This window comes from Anoplopoma fimbria, chromosome 24, assembly GCF_027596085.1.
Source record: "Anoplopoma fimbria isolate UVic2021 breed Golden Eagle Sablefish chromosome 24, Afim_UVic_2022, whole genome shotgun sequence".
Taxonomy (NCBI): Eukaryota; Metazoa; Chordata; class Actinopteri; order Perciformes; family Anoplopomatidae; genus Anoplopoma; species Anoplopoma fimbria.
In genome coordinates, this window is record NC_072472.1 from 17236815 (window position 1) to 17253818 (window position 17004).

The 17004-nt window shown below is 39.6% G+C and overlaps 1 protein-coding gene across 2 annotated transcripts; it reads left to right on the plus strand.

Moving 5' to 3' along the window:
- The first annotated feature begins 1135 nt into the window (after positions 1–1135).
- On the plus strand, positions 1136–16001 carry LOC129113466 (moesin-like). 2 transcript variants are annotated; one of them, XM_054625778.1, is made up of 13 exons: positions 1136–1439; positions 9685–9768; positions 10347–10442; positions 10591–10865; positions 11001–11084; positions 11485–11631; positions 11763–11859; positions 11961–12124; positions 12312–12442; positions 12565–12725; positions 12817–12909; positions 14219–14449; positions 15013–16001. In XM_054625778.1, the coding sequence occupies exons 1-13, from the start codon at positions 1428–1430 to the stop codon at positions 15175–15177; spliced, it is 1740 nt and encodes a 579-aa protein (XP_054481753.1). In that variant the 5' UTR covers positions 1136–1427; the 3' UTR covers positions 15178–16001. The 2 variants fall into 2 exon arrangements, with proteins under 2 accessions (XP_054481753.1, XP_054481754.1); XM_054625779.1 differs by lacking the exons at positions 1136–1439; positions 10347–10442; positions 10591–10865 and having other exon boundaries at positions 9710–9768.
- Positions 16002–17004: the final 1003 nt, after the last annotated feature.

Consider the following 17004-nt stretch of genomic DNA (forward strand, 5'->3'; position numbering starts at 1 on the left):
CAACAAAACAATGTAACTTTTCATTAAAAAGGCTATTACTGTCGGAACAAAAAAAATATTTCTTCTTCAAATCTGACCATACAAGCTGAATACTGCTGGGGAATAAAATACTCCCACTGTGAATGTGTGACATAACTTGTTGGTTGTCATTGACATTGTCTTTTTTTAGCACCTCAATTTAGCGCTTGAAACTACTTTTTTTTGTGGTTTGATCACTGATGGTTTGATGACTGATGATTTAGAGCTCTATTAGTATTCTCTCTCTGTTTTGAGCACTCATAAACTGCAGTACTTACGCCTTTTATGAATTTAATTTAACCTCATAAACCCAACTTTGCAGAAGTGCAATGGTGAAGTTACCTCTAATAATGCACTATTGTGTCTACCTCCTGTAATTAACAGGGGGAAAAAGCTGAAGTGACTGTCATTATTGATTCAAACCCTCTTTATCTGGATTTTTGGTGAAGCACATCTGCACTGGCTCTACATGACCCACACTGGGACCATTAGCTTCCCTTCCTTCATGAGTAAAACCGAAAGAGAATAACAGATCTATGTCAGACCCACTGAAACTAAGATGTTCATGGTACAAACAGTAGGCTACATGTAGTCTACTGGATGTGTGCAGCCTAAGAAATAAGACACCACCATTTAAAATTAAAATAAATATACTACGGTAATTGGAAATATGTCCTTAAGCTTAAAATATTTAAAAAATACTAAAAAAGTAGGCTACTCTCTAGTAGTTTAATCAGTGTAGTAGCCTATGTATTCGGTTTTTATGCCTTCTCTAAACCCATAATGGAGTTATATGATTATTGTCTATCATATTGTTTGTGTTTGTTGACCCAACATCTAAAAAAAGTGTGTCCCCTTTTATGTTTTAGTGTTTAAAATGAATTAAAGTGACAGCGCCTCTTAATGGGCCTGCTTTAATGGTATCGATGTACTCATAGACTAAACCACATTTGGATGGTTACAACAGTAACCTATGGATCTGTGTTAAAGTGTCTGAGAGTGAGAGTGCTGGCAGTGAGAGACAGAGCTCTGCGGCCATGATGATGCGGCCGCTGCGGGCGGAGTCTGGCGGCCTGAACCCTCTTTCTCTGTCTGGCTGGCTGCTGTCCTGTCATCGGCCTGGGTGTGGTCTTTGCAGTCGGGGTACCGTTAGCAGGAAATCAAGCTCGAGCCGTTTCACTCTTAAGGCGAAACAAAGAAAAAAAAACACTCGCACGCGCGTAACGTTGAAAATAGTTCTCCGTTTGTCGAGCGAAAAGTCACGTTCGTGTCCTCGCGACGGGAAGGCGTTCGATCGGCGCCGTTGTTCTGATGGGAAAAAGTTTTCTGCTGGTCTCGCTCACTGCTGATCCCATTTAATAACTTCTTTCTTCTATAAAAACCGGAACCGGACCTAAAAGAAAGCAAAGATGCCGAAGACGGTAAGAATGGAAACGCATTAACGTTATCATGTAAAAACTAACGTTGCGGTATTTCTCTCTCTCTCTCGCTCCATTATCTCTTTACAGTTAGAATTTTGATTTTTTTTTTTGACACTGGTACTTAATATTAACCTTTAAATAACCCTGATTGCATCTCTGGTACACGTTGTGGTATTTTAACATCATTTACATCCTCCAGGCTCGTGCAGGGTTACTACAGGGGTACTTTCCGTTAGATGGGTGCGCGCGCGCGCTCCCGCCTGTTTGTTCATTAAAATTAGCGCCTTAAATCAGATCGTTCATTAAGGCGGCCGGGCTCAGCACGGCCCTTTATTACGTTACTGTGAGCCTCTCTGGGCACAAGAGAGCCAGAAATCACGGCCACACAGTCGGCTGTTGGCGGAAGCCGACTGTGTGGCCTCCTGCAGTAGCATCAGAGCTAGGCCTCCCTCACTCAGGTCTAACAAGGAGGGATTTGAACTGTCATTCAGGCCAGCTGTGCTGCCCAAATCTGGAGCAAATGGAGGCTAACTTAAAACAGGGAGGTGGCAAAAGGGGAGGCACTAAGTACTACTGTGCTTTATTGCCCCTGTTAAAGAAAAGAGGCCCAAATGTTGCTGCCCGCTGTGATGTCACATGAAGAAGAACCCATAGCTCCATGGATTTGTGCTGGTGGGGCTCTGAACAAAGAGAATGATGGTCGGACTCAGACTTGACTCTTTGTTTAATTCAAACAGCATTGGAGAAGGCGAAGCCTAACGTTTCCGCCTCGTGGCTTCATCATCTGCAAACAGAAGTGAAAGTGGGGTCCAACCCTTCTCTTCTGTTGGCCCCTGGTGAAAGGATGAGCTGGGCTTTGAGTCAGCATAATGCCTTTTTGAATTTAGAAGTCGATATGGGAACGGAAATCTTTTTATTCACAGTTTATGCTGACCCAGTGCTCACTCTGACAATAAAAGGAACATTATGCTACAAAAAGAGACATGCATGACCCATGTGATGAAGCTGATGCTATGTACAAAGCCATTTAGATGTCACAGTGTAGGCCCTTTAATTCATTATATCACTATAATAGTATTTTTTTTAAAGAAGCATCATCAGATCATCTTCTGCATCTAAATCACTACCCTTCCTAATGTACGCGTTGTTATAAAAACTATATCTTTTAGGTCAATGTGATAATAACACATTAATTGTTATTGCAAAAACAAACTTGCATGTATATTTTGTCTCTGTTGACATAGCATTAAACCTGTATTGTGAACTCTTGCTCTTCCAAATTACAGACAGAAGTACAAATGGTACCAAACGTTGTAGCTGCCTTCTTCCTGTGGTATTGTTTCTGCTTCTACTTCCTCTGTAATTTTTTTCCAGCTGTCAACCTTAAATAAATTCCGAAGCATCCTGGCATTTAAAGAGCACACTTTAAGTGTTTACCACCCTCCTTTTCCTGAAAGGAATTCCCCTCATCATATCAGCCTTTTTAATTATACTTTACGGGGCCATTTTATGTGAGTCAAATTGTGCTACTGGGGCAATCAACATTTAAGTATTATTATTAGTTATTAACAACAAATTGGCACATTTATTCATAAATGGTCATAAAGTGGATTTGTTTGCGCAAGACAACAAGAATACAATGTTCAAAAAACATTAAAGCAGTAAAATATTATTGGTCAGAATCATAAAAGGTCGGAATCCTGTTCGCTGCAAGTGTTTTTATTTTATTTTGTCCTCCAAATTTTTTTATTTTGTACAACACTAGTAGCCTGTAGTTTGTGCAGCAGCTACTGAAGGAACAGCTGGGGACCTGACGGACCTCCAGAGAATCTGTTTGGCAGTCACGATCAGTTCACATTAGCATAGGGGACACTGTAGGGAAAGTGCAGCTGTGTTGTAGAGACCTTTGCTGTTATACATAATAAAGAGTTAGAACAGAGGAAGTGGACCGCATGGATGGTACAGAGGAAGCAGCAAGATTTTCTCAAAATAAACAGGGACTATGAATGATGACATAAAGGATTGTGGGATATCTAGACAACAAGACTTATATTCCAACATTAAACATACAAACTAGGGACCAGAGAGAGAGGTTATTTTGTATGGATCCAGAAAAGTAATGTATCGGTAGTGTCAGTGATGAAGTTGTTAAAACCCAGACACGTTATTGGAACGCTCAGCGGCCCGTTTCCTTTAGTAAAGCTTTTGGCGCCATGTGAAAATGCAGTAGACAAGACGTATGAAAGACGGAAGCTGGACACTGATTCAGAAAATTATCCAAAGCTAACTACCCAGTGAAAGTAGTTTCCAGATTTGTAGTCACATCCACAACAAACCAGGTCAGGGAGTAAAATACTGTCTACTCCTTCAAAGTAGCTTTTCCATAAACTGTTTTGGCGATGTATTTAGTGTTTAAGTTAAATGCAACAACTATTGAGAAACTCTGAGTTAGCTGGACTCCTCTTGGCAGTGCTGAAGTTTCCCAAGGAAGTCATGAAGTGACTCAAGGTTTCTGCACTTACATCAGTTCCTCTCTGGTAATTTCCTTGCCTGCAGCCTTATAAGGACTTTCACATCACAGTCTAGCTGTTCCCCTCCCTGCTTTCCCCCAGCGCGGTCCTCAGATGCCATGCTCCACTTTAGATTGCACTACAGCAGTGCAACAAGTTCAGGACCTACTGTAGGTCTGTGTTTATCAGGGTTATTTTACATTTTAGTGGATATGAGTTTTGAATTTAGATAGTTTCAATGTTGCTGTGGTATGAAGTTGCAGCTTATTATCTTTTTTTTTTAAGGAAGTAAGCTCAATTTATATAGAATTACATTTTAGATAAGCCATTTTTCTCAAGCACTTTATTGACAAAAATAATAATCTGTTTGAATTGATTACATGTTGTAAAGTGTTTCTTTTTTCCAGTCCACTGACTATATTGCTGAATGGGCCTTAACCACAGTAACAGTTTGCTCCTTTTTTTGCTATTTGAACAAGTTCAACAGACAACCAGACGTATTTTTGAACCAGTTTTTCATTATTCAGAAGTGGTGAATCATTTTAATCTTATTAACACGTATACAGCCCCTTTTAACCAGAAATACAGAAACAGCCTACTGTTATTACACAAAACTTGAGCCTAACTTACCATTATATCCCGTAATCTAGAAATCACCACAGATGCTGTTTACTTGTTAGCAGGACCAAAACTTTTAACAAGTGTGGCTGTGGAGAAATGGTAAATGGAAACACCCAGCGGTATGCAAGCAGGGGATTAAATAAGTCTGTATAGTGCACATAGCAGAGCAGATTAACAGTGTGTGTAGAGGTAGAGGTGCTGGACATACTACAATCAAAACTTTTTACACAAATAGCGAGTTCAATGTTTTTCTGTTTGGAGGTTGTGAGAAAATCAAACTTCTGAAAGTAAGTTCTTTGTTACTATTCATTTATTATTTTGACTTTAATATATATACTTATTATCCTCTGTCTTTTGTCTATTGCTATATCTGCTGTTGTAATAAAAGAAAACATCTTAACCATTATCCGTGGTTAAGGCCCAATCAGCATAATCTGCCGTTATAGACATTAAAATATTATTACAATTACACATTAAAATGACACGAGAGATAAATGTTATGATTAGTCGGCCCTCGTAATGAAAGTGTCTTGTACAACCTTCAAACCAGCAAAGTTCAAATTGTGTACATAATGAAATAATAGCATAAGCAAAGCACTACAGTGAGCATTAGTCAACTTAATAGTGCATAACTACATGCTGCAAACAGAAGAGCCTGTGGTTTGTATCTGTGGACGTCTTGTGTGTGTGTGTGTGTGTGGTAAACGGTTCCCACCGTTAGGGATTGTACTATACTGGAAACATGAAATGATGTATAAAATGTCGTATTAGGTATATAAAATGTACATTGGAAAAATAATATAGTCAGACAAGCATTATAACTACATGTTGCTGCCTTGTCTTTTTGTTGGGTCTACATATTTTTGTGTATATGGCTGTTACAATATTACAGTGGATTTTAATCCAAAAGGAGACTTGGCAGACAAAACCAGTGGGGATAAAACAGACCTTACTTGGTCAGTAGGAGGCTTTCAGTTGGCATCAAGATGGCAGGCACAGTTGGCAAATATGTGCAGGGGTCAAATGAAAGACGATATGTCATCAGAATAAAGGAGAGAAAAACAAGTTCAGAACAAAGCTCAGGCGACATAGTCAATTTGGCAAGGAGTAGTAGCACCTGATTGATAAAATAACAGGATTAATTTGGTAAATAAGAACAACAGGAAGTAGATGATTGGAGAGGATGAAGCAGCAGTTTATTACCACGATAGATGTTGTTATTAAAAACAACCAGAAAGCTAGTTTATAATTCTTGAAGTGACGTGATTTATTAAAAAGAAGTTGTTGTGGGAACCAGTTTTTAAAAGACCCCTTTGCCCTTGTGTTTACTGCCCCCTGCTTGGACAGAAACCTCATCCTCTTCTGTGTCCTCCTTCTTCCTGTCGCCCAGTCTCTTCTCTCCAGCCATAGGGTTTCTGCATTGTGGTGCTACAAGGATAATCTGACAAGCAGACAGGATGAGAACCGACTGCTGAAACAAGAGCACTGGTGTTTTTATTTACAGTTTTTTTCGTAGTATGGATACTTTCCTGCTGGCTCGCTGCAGTCTCGGTACTGTAGTGGAGGGTAATATGTGTATATGGGCTTTAGAGGATATAAACATGCTTGTTGTTCTTCTCACAAGTCTTTTCTCATGATTTCAAGCGATAACAAGGCTGTTGCCTCAAAACAGATTTGGTCATCACTGTCACATTTCTCTATATTTTCACACTTCAGCTTGATATTATAACTGTTAACTGTTTGCGGTTTGGAGTGACAAATTTAGAGTGAATATTTGAAAATACTAACTGTGCATACCCTATATTCACATTTTAATAAGTTCAAATATTTTGTTTAAGTACAAAAATGATACCCAACATGCTTACAAGAGTGAGGACCTGCCTCATTTTAATGTGAATATACTAACTGTTCCACCTGTCGCCTCCGATAAGCTGTGAATCAGGTAGTGGTAGATGTCAGTAGAATGGTTGCTGTGGTAACCAGGGTGGATCCATTGTTAACGAAATGTTCAGCTGTAGTTGCTGACCTTGTGTGACTGCCGTGGACGGCATGACTCAGTACTAGTACAACTCAGATTTGGCCCCCGTTGTGTATAGTATTGACATTTTTTTATATTTGTCACTCTTAAGGTGGCGCATTCTGTGTGCGGCTACGCTCAGTCGACCACTCACATAAAGCGGGTCGGCCTTGTATTGTTTGTGAAGTAAGACTAACCAGACTATTGTGCACAAATGCTGTGATCCACATTCATAAGGATGCTTTTGGTCAACATTTTTGGTTCCCTCTTGCTCTCCAAAACACTTAGCCGTATCATCTTTTCCGTCTTGGCTTGGGTTAGAAGGACTGTGGTTGTGAACGGCACACAGCGATAACACTGGTGTGGGAATGTAAGGGTGGTGGCGACTGATTTTTTATTTATTTAATGGGGGATGTTCCCACATATGATGTTTGATCAAAGTGCATCTCAGTGGAGAAAGAGTATACTATAGACTGTACTTGCATCACTGGGTCTGCTCTGGGCTTTACGGCTTTGTATCACACCTGTTTTCAGTAATTGAACTTCCTCTTCCGAACAAGGTAACCTGTCGTGTTTCCCAGAGTTCACTTTTGAGGTTAACTTCTCCATTGTTGCTTATGGTTCTTAATGGCCATCTGATCTTTAAACAAACTTCTCCACTAAAACAAATGATGGTTGTTGGGTTTTGCCTCTCTTGACGGGATTAATACAGCTTTGAATATTGTCAGTTTTACAGCTGAAATATTGAATAGCTGAAATAACTAAAAACTATGGGTCGTCATGACATTTTGTACAGCCATTCTTGTTCTCAACATGATGAATTGTAATACATTTGGGGAACCCTTAAAATTGCATTTAGTGCCAACATAAATCAAAAGTTACATTTTTCCAATATGTTGGTTTATAGCTAATTAGCAATTGTTAGCATGCTAACGTCTGATGGTTAACATTATACCTGATGTTAGCATTCAGCTCAAAGCACCACTGTATGGACCTAAGTACAGACTCACAGAGCTGCTAGCATGGCTCTCCTCCTGGTCTTGTTGAGTGTGATTTGAATTTATGTGGTCAGGAGTTTATTATTATGGCCAATAATGTATTGTGAGAACCTAAGTTAATCTTGAAACTAGATGTAAATCTAGTTTGAATACATAAACATCTATTTAAATAATAATAATATACTGTTATAGCATATCATTTTTATATTTCATATGATTTAATTTCAGTAATTGAGTGATGAGTTGGTTTGATAACTCAAAGGCCAGTTACACTAACACAAGAGAAATGAAGCCTTTATGGTTTCTGTGAATAAAAGTAGTACGACACAGCTGTATGAATAAGAATAAAGTAAATAGAGATATTAGAAATGACCCAAAGGTTCAGGCAGTCAGTGAAGTTGAGGACTCCCGAAGAGAGCTTCACATTTCAGAGGTGATTCAACGAGCCAATAGCTTGTCAAAAAGTGAATCAAAAACTAAAGACTGTAGCAGAGTTGGCCTTTATGCCTCTAAATGTAAAGCTTTATAAAAGTTGTTAAAAGTGTTGGTGTAGTTAAAAAAAGAGAACAGGCCATGGAAACTTGACGCGTTGGCCTAAGATGGGTGTTTTTGAGCGAGTGCTAATAATAGGGTGTTAAGTGTTTTTGAACTCTGGCCATGAGAGACACACCCTAACCAGGCAGAAAATGTTCAAGTGCAGTTCCTTTTTCTTTCAGAATTAGTCACTGAGTGACAAGAAATGAAGGCGCTGAAACCCCAGTAGGGTGGTCATGAACTGAACTCTAATCCACACACTAATGAAACAGATGTTCATGAAAGCTCATAATTGTCAGTTTAAACAGTGGTATGTCTGGTTGACTTGAGACATCTGTGCCGGAGGCCCAGATCGTAGGTTTCACTATAACTCTTTCTGCTGCTGGCGATGACAGGAAGTGAGATGAGGGGCAAGTATCCTGAGCAGTAAATGGGCTCCTGCTGACATGAACGGGAAAGAACGCAACGCTAATCAGCCCCGCAACTGGGAAATAATGCATACCATTGTTGTCCGGGGCAGGCGTGGGCATCAGCCTGCACAGTTATTTCCCAATAGACATGCCTGCTGCTGTTTTCGTCATCTCTAAGAGGACAGAGAAAATGAGAAATGCCTACATGGTCAGTTTACTCAGTACAGAATGAATTTATTCTCTGGGCGACCTCATTGGGGAGGGGCGTTAAGGTTAAATATATTAATTTAACTCTTGACATGTTTTGCAATACGTACAAGCCCTTCCAGTCTCTTAAATATGCAGTGCCTCACTGGCTAAATAACCAGCTGTGTGTTTCTTGATGAGGAAAAACCTACTTTACAAAGTTATTCAATTCTGCTTGGGCCGACAGCTTAGCAGAAAGCTGACAGGTTGCCTGATACATGACAGGATGTAGGCGACTCTCATGAGAACTCAGCGTTCATCAGCGGGGCCTGAAAGCCACCAGAGGATGTGGTTACTTCCTGTAGATAAGTTCTATACTGAGACAGAAGTCAGATTGGCACTTATGTCGTACACAAGGCGGGACCTTGAGACGTGATCTTTCCCGAATTCTACATATATGTACATTTTTCATGATACTATGGTGTGGTTGGCTGATTGTTCACAGTAGGCACATGTGTGCTGTGGAGGGCGTGCACCTCTGCTGCCTGTGCACAGCCTGGTTTATTCAAAACGTTCCCAAAAGATGATCAGCTGATGAACCACTGTATGTAGAACTATATGTCATTATATAATCTTTTCTAATCATTTTCCTGTGGCATTCTGATTTTAGTTTTTAATAATACCACTGGGGGGCGACAGTGAGACGTTTTCAGATTCTCTATATAGTAACTTATTTTAGTTAAAGCATCAAGGGACTCAGTGTTTCCTTGCTGTACTTTGAGACAGCTTTCTTATGCATGATGTGTGCGTATGGACAGTCATTTAAAATAGAACTCAGAGAGATAAACATGAATGATAATTAAGATACATAAAGGTCATTTGCTGTTTTGATTTTATTAAAAGATATATGTGAGATATTTCTTTATCCAAAATGTAGAACTCATTCTTCCAATGCCCTCTCTTCCTCAGATTAGTGTAAGAGTCACTACAATGGATGCTGAACTGGAATTCGCCATTCAGCCAAATACAACAGGAAAGCAACTCTTTGACCAGGTATGTAAAACGGATGACTTGTGACTACTGCCATGTGGTTTCCAGTGATAGTGACACACTTTTGGTCAAATGTCATTTGGAAACACAAGTTATGGAATGTTTGTTTTTCGTGTGATTTTCTAAGGTGTAATTTAGATTAATAAAACATTTCATGAAACTATTAGCAGAGCTAATTGGCATGGTGCTTTACTTTTTTATAACAACCAAACTAATAAATGTAATACTTCTATAACTTATTATATGCATAACACTTGCCATTGTAAATGTAATACATGTTATTTGCCATTGTAAGACATATGGGTTAACCTCTGCTTTATCTCGAAAATACAGTCACATTTTTAAATTGTTGATTTATTTATGTTTCTATTTTTATCACATGCAGGATTAGGATGTTCTTGGTTCCAACAAAACACTTTTTGATGACACAAATTAATTTGTTGTTTTTGAGTTTATGAAACATACAACAAACATACAGTAGTATGACAATGGAACCTGTTGCCTGCGGTTCACTGTTCACTGTGTGCTAAAGTTCTGGTAAGGAGGCACATTACAAAATACTTCCACTTTTGTGTTTCAAGGTTGTTAAGACCATTGGGCTGCGAGAAGTTTGGTACTTTGGACTCCAATACCAGGATACAAAGGGTTTCTCGACATGGCTCAAGCTCAATAAGAAGGTGAGATCCTCTGTTTTTTCCTTCACTAGAATGTCTAATACAATATCTGTTTTGTCTTTCTTTGTCCAAATCGAACTACTCGTTTGAGCTCAAGTCTATTTACAGAAGTATAACCTCCACCCATCACCTGTGTCACCCTTTATTTTAGGTGACAGCCCAGGATGTGAGGAAGGAAAGCCCGCTGCTGTTTAAGTTCCGTGCCAAGTTCTTCCCTGAGGATGTGACAGAGGAGTTAATCCAGGACGCCACACAGCGGCTGTTCTTCCTGCAGGTGAAAGAAGGAATCTTAAATGATGACATCTATTGCCCTCCAGAGACAGCAGTCCTCCTGGCCTCCTACGCAGTGCAGGCCAAGTATGCTGACTACAACAAGGAAGTCCACACGCCAGGCTATCTGTCCAGCGAACAGCTGCTCCCTCAGAGGTAACACAGAGTTTATGTCACTATTTCAACGTGGCACTCAATGTCAGATAGATGTCCCCTTTTCAGTCAGTGTGTTTGTATGCGACGTGTGTCTCTTGAGTGGCTTCTGACACTCTGTATGTCTCATCTCCTCAGAGTTCTGGACCAGCACAAACTCAACAAGGACCAGTGGGAGGAGAGGATCCAAGTGTGGCACGAGGAACACAAGAGCATGATGAGGTAAAGGTTGACATGCATGTACACGTTTGAAGAAGAGACTTTCTCTTCAACAAATTGCATTTCAAGAGGATCTTTCACAATCTTACCCCCAAATAATGACTAAAGTGTGGAAATGTGGGAGATTATTACAATTGACTCTATCTAACTGGAGTGTCTGCTAAACTATTTCTTAGTCTACTCCTTAGTGATGTCATTGGTCTATCTAATCTAACTCACTACCATGAAAATGTGAAGCCTCAATGATTGTCTTGCTTTTCTCATGGTTTGTTTCCAGCCTTGTCGGGACATTTCTTCTTAGACTACCTCAACTCAAAGCTCCAACATCTCAGGCTTTTGTGTGCTCCTTAATCACTCTCTCTCTCTGTAGCACTGGTTAAAGACTCTTCTTATTCGTCCACAGAGAGGAGTCCATGATGGAGTATCTGAAGATCGCTCAAGATCTGGAGATGTACGGAGTCAACTACTTCAACATCAAGAATAAGAAGGGAACAGAACTGTGGTTGGGCGTGGACGCTTTGGGGCTCAACATCTATGAACAGAATGACAAGTAAGTGATTCCCCAACAAAGTGAAGCTGCCGTTAATGCACACGCTCAGCACAATTAGTGTTTATAGTTATTACTAGTTTCTCTCCAATGTCAAGCAGCTGACACAGAGTTTTTTGCATTGTCTTTAACAGAATGACACCGAAAATTGGATTTCCTTGGAGTGAAATCAGGAACATTTCCTTTAATGACAAGAAGTTTGTCATTAAACCGATTGACAAGAAAGCACCTGTAAGTTGACCCTTAATAACGGAAAAACTTCTTAACAGTTGATGAATCATCTGTCTTTAAATCCCTCCTAATCTCCTTTATCTCTAATGTCGCTGTTTTAGGACTTTGTATTCTATGCTCCAAGACTGCGCATCAACAAGCGAATCCTGGCTCTTTGCATGGGCAACCATGAGCTGTACATGCGCCGCCGCAAACCGGACACCATTGAAGTGCAGCAGATGAAGGCTCAGGCTCGGGAGGAGAAGAATCACAAGAAGATGGAGAGGTAAGAGACACAAGCTGTTGTCCCCATTTATTCATTCTTCCACTGTAAATGTACCAAACATGTATTATGGATGTGTAAACTCATTTATTTTTAAATACCCAGTGTATAATATGGTGATCATCTTCTCAAAGGATTATGATTACTGTTTATTTAAGTACATCTTGTATACTGTTTCTGTTTCCATTAGAGCTCTGCTGGAGAATGAAAAGAGGAAAAGAGAAGTTGCAGAAAAGGAAAAGGAAAAGATTGAAAAGGAAAAGGAAGAATTAATGGATAGGTTAAAGCAGATCGAGGAGCAGACGAAAAAAGCCCAACAAGGTGGGTGACTCGTCAGTAAAGCTTGCACGTTGTACTGCAGTGAATGCTGACAGTGGTTTTTTTTTCTCACACAATGCTGACCTTTAGTGCTCCTCTGTGCGTGTGAATGTTTGTCTGCACAGAGTTGGAGGAGCAAACGCAGAGGGCTCTGGAGTTGGAGCTGGAGAGGAAGAGCGCTCAGGAGGAGGCCGGACGTCTGGAGGCTGATCTGAAGGGCGCTGAGGACGCCAAGACGGCGCTGCTGCAGCAGTCGGAGAACCAGATGAAGAACCAAGAACACCTGGTCAGTTATTCAAAGCTATATGAAAAGAAACAAGTGTTCTGATGCTCCAAAATTATTATCAAGGAAAACTAAATGAAAAATTCCTTTTTAGGCGACAGAGTTGGCTGATCTGACTTCGAAGATTTCCCTCCTGGAGGATGCCAAGAAGAAGAAGGAAGAAGAGGCAATGCAGTGGCAAGAGAAGGTATGATCTGATTGGCCACTTTTTTATAGTAACCCAACAGTCTTCTTCCTTTGATTACAGCGGAAATCAGTTGCTTTAGTTGTTAAAAATCAAAGTACAAAGGAGAGTACTGTGTTACACGAACATGAGAACTGACATGAAAAGGTGTTTGTTTTAAGTTTATACATATGCAAATTACCTTCCTCCATAGCAGCGTGAAAAGGTAGTGACATATACACAGTTAGACGGCTTTATTTCTTCTTCTTCCCCGTTTCAGTCGGTAAAAACTAAAACGATGTATTACAGCCATCATTCGTGGAGACGTGCGACATTGGCATATTTTTCTCTAACAAGTACAAAATTGTGATTTTACTTTGGCCCGCGTGTTAAGCAAGTGGAACAGTAAATTCTGCATTTCTGCACTAATTATTATTTGCTTGGGCAGTCATACGGCAGCATAAATACACTTAAAGGCACCTGTGTTACGTGATCATCAAGTATTCAGAATGAGCTCAATGTGGACATGGCAGAAATGAGTTAGTTAATCAATCTGATATTCTGCTGATCATGTTGGCCCACAGTGAGGACCGACATTCCTGACGTCTTGTTGTTGTTGTGAAAGCTCACAGCTTGCCTCGCGTCTTTTTAGGTAAAAACCATGTGTGCCAGGAGAGCGCCGTCTTTATGGGCAGTGTGACTCAAGCGGTGACGGACATCTTTGTGTGAAGGAAATCCCGTCGTAACTCTTTTGCACCATTATGATATCCCGTCTTATAAACAACTGCTGTGCTAAGTGCTGGTTTCCATGTTGTGCATTCTTGGCAAACAGTTTAGTTTCAGTAGAAATTCCTGTCTTACTCATAATAGGTTCATATTCCTGGCTGCTCATAGCACAAGCATTCCGTTTTCACTCTGTCAGCAGCTGTAATTTGTTGATCAGCAAATTTTGAAGCACAAGTTGTCCTCTAAAAACCGATGGCTGAAGTTGATTGTTAGTGTCTTTAATAGATTGTTTAAATTCATTTTAGTGTCCAAAATAATATAATCTGCACAGCCAGCAACGTAGAGCTAAAATTACTTTTCCTCTAGCGCCTCCATCAGGTTGACGATTTTGCGATTAGAGAAACTATGGGATGGATTGGCGTGTAACTTTGTGCGTACTTCATGTTTCCCACAGGAGGAATGTGTTTTGTTTTGCCTGTGTAGAAGCAGTACTACTTTAACATAAATAGGCTGTTGTCCATTTTTTTCCCAAACATTAAATACATTTCCATCAATTGAATCTCTGTAAAAATTGTAGCACCTCACCTCGCGCTCTCTATTCCCTCAGGCCACCACGGTGCAGGAGGACCTGGAGAAGACCAAAGAAGAGCTCAAAAACAAGGTGATGGTGGCTCACGTTCAGGAGCCCGTCAACGCAGAGCACGAGGCCGACGAGAACGACGAGAGCAGCGCCGAGGCCAGCGCCGAGTTCGAAGCTGCTGTCGCGTACAAGGACCGCAGTGAGGAGGAGCGCATGACCGAGGCTGAGAAGAACGAGCGTCTGCAGAAACATCTACTCGTAAGTCACCGCTCATATCTCATACATGAGATAAGTTTTATCCGTCAATAAATTATTGGTTTGATAGATTGGAGGGCTAGTTGTAGAATTTTTATCTTATAGGACACACAGCTGCATTTGAAAGGGCTTTTTTTTAATTTTATTTTTTTTATTAGAATTAATAAATATATTGAAGTTAATCATACTGCAGAAGAAAAAATTGGCAAGTGGGTCTCAGTACTGCTTTCCTTCAGCGTTGACTTGCACGAAGGTGTTTATGAATTAAGTGAAAATGAAGGATGCTGGCAAGTCTCATAGACTGATGAGGTGAATCTTCGCATCTTGATTTCTCTTTAATAAATCCATTTTTATGATGAAAGAGAAAAGGAAGATAAAGAGAAACAGATGATATAGAGAAGGATTTTCACTTTTTAAACCCATTTGGTTAGTGCAAAAACAGATGTGAATCACTAAAAACGTAGTGCAAGAAATGTTTGCACATTCAGGCAGAAGAAGTAGTCTCATATGTTCATAATAACAGACTGCTGTGAGACGTATTAACACTGCTGTGACTGTACTTGCAGGCTTTGAGCTCAGAGTTGGCCAACGCTCGGGACGAGACCAAGAAAACAGTGAACGACATGATCCACGCAGAGAACATGAAGGCAGGACGAGACAAGTACAAGACCCTCAGACAGATCCGGTCGGGGAACACCAAACAGCGCATTGACGAGTTCGAGTGCATGTGATGCCTGCACATCCAGATGCTAAAGCCCACACAGCTGGATCTCTCTGCCTGGACTGCAGTCCTGCCTCACACAAGCTGTTTCCTCTGCACCCAAAATAAATCAGATCCTCGACATGACATGGTTGCACAAGCACAGCACAATGTACAAATATGGATCTGGAAAACTCCATTTGTTATCATTCCTAGCTTTGAATTTAGGCAAGTCACTGGTTGAAAAAGGGACAAACTGTATTTTACTGGTTTCATTCCTCATAAGGGGTTTATGTAGCATATGAGTGATGGGCTCACGCCTCATTTCATGACTCATTGAGTGAGCATTTTTAATTTCTTTATATATTTCTGTCACATTTTTGTATCATGATTTCAAAATAAAAGGCTCACAGAACAATCCAAATTTCAGATTGAAAAATGTGCCCGCAGACATATTTCTGCTGTTCACATGCAACTGGACGGTTATATTTCTCCAATGATCCGCTGCCCATAGTTTTAAAACCAAATGCATTGTAATCTGTCCATGAAGTGCATTAACAGAGCAGTATTATTTTTTTGCAAGTTCCCTTTAGATTTACTTCCTGATCAATTGAGTGTATTCTGAATCTTCAAGCTGTTACAAATCATTCAGTATTAACGCCCCACTCAAGAGGTGATATTAAAGATCAATTTAATTAAAATCTTTTGTCTGATTTTACATTTCTGAACATCTTCAAGTCAGTTTGCAATTACAAGGCTTTAGTGTAAATGTTGCTGTATTTTGTCAGTGCCATCATCTATTCAACTCAGCATTCAATAAAATAAAAACTGATATTTGAAGTTGATTTTACTGTACCTTTAAGAGTTTTACCCTGGTTTTTATTTCTCTGCTTTTATTTTTTAATTCTGCCTAGTTGTGATTGGCCTGTTGGACAATTGAAATATATATATTTTTGCATTGATATAACCAGTTCAGCATAAAGACTTACACTGTAGTTGTCACATGTCAATTTGCTTTGCCAACAAAAAAAAAGTAATCTGTAAAGGTAAAAGTTGTAGTTTACTCTTACATTCTCGCTTATGTGTTTTATTTACAGATAAGAGAACTTTCCTTCAACAAAATCTTTATAGAATTTGATCCATAGAATAAAATAATTCCATTAAACATGCACTGGAAAATCATAGCTTACCTTTGCAAAATGAGTCAAGACAGACTTAACATCCCAGATTGGCACTATTTCCAATGCATGCATTTTTTTATATACTGTATGTAATTAATTACGTTTGTGTATTTTGTTATTTGTTATAGAAGTGATAGAACTATGTAAGGTGGAAAAAACGGCACCACTGAAGATATTTTTGTATTATAAAATCTAGAAGTACTTGTCAAAGTAGGAGCTTTTGTTCAGAACGAACGTCATTTTGAAAACAGTATTGTGGTGTAAACTAGTAGCACAGCTCAGTGCTGTGATAGTAAGCTGATGGAGCAAGCAACACCCTAAAGCCTGTGAGTGGACCAATGAAGAGCCAGGCGCTACAGGAAATTCTGTTCAAGGCAGGCAAAATACCGTGAATGGAAATTTTTAAACCAGGCCAAAACATTTTGCATGAAAATGAACAAAACTTCCTTGTGCCATTGTTCCAGATTACATTTTGTGATGCAGACATGCGAAGGGTTTTGCTTGTTCTCTAGATATTTAGAAATTGGTGTTTGAAAGATTTACTAAAACTATTTAGCAAGTTCAAAGTAAATGTATTTTAGATTTATTTTTATTTTTATTTAGATTTCTCTCATTGATTGAACTTTTGTCATTTGTAACAAGATGCATTTTTGATAAACAGTATTCTCGCCCATCGC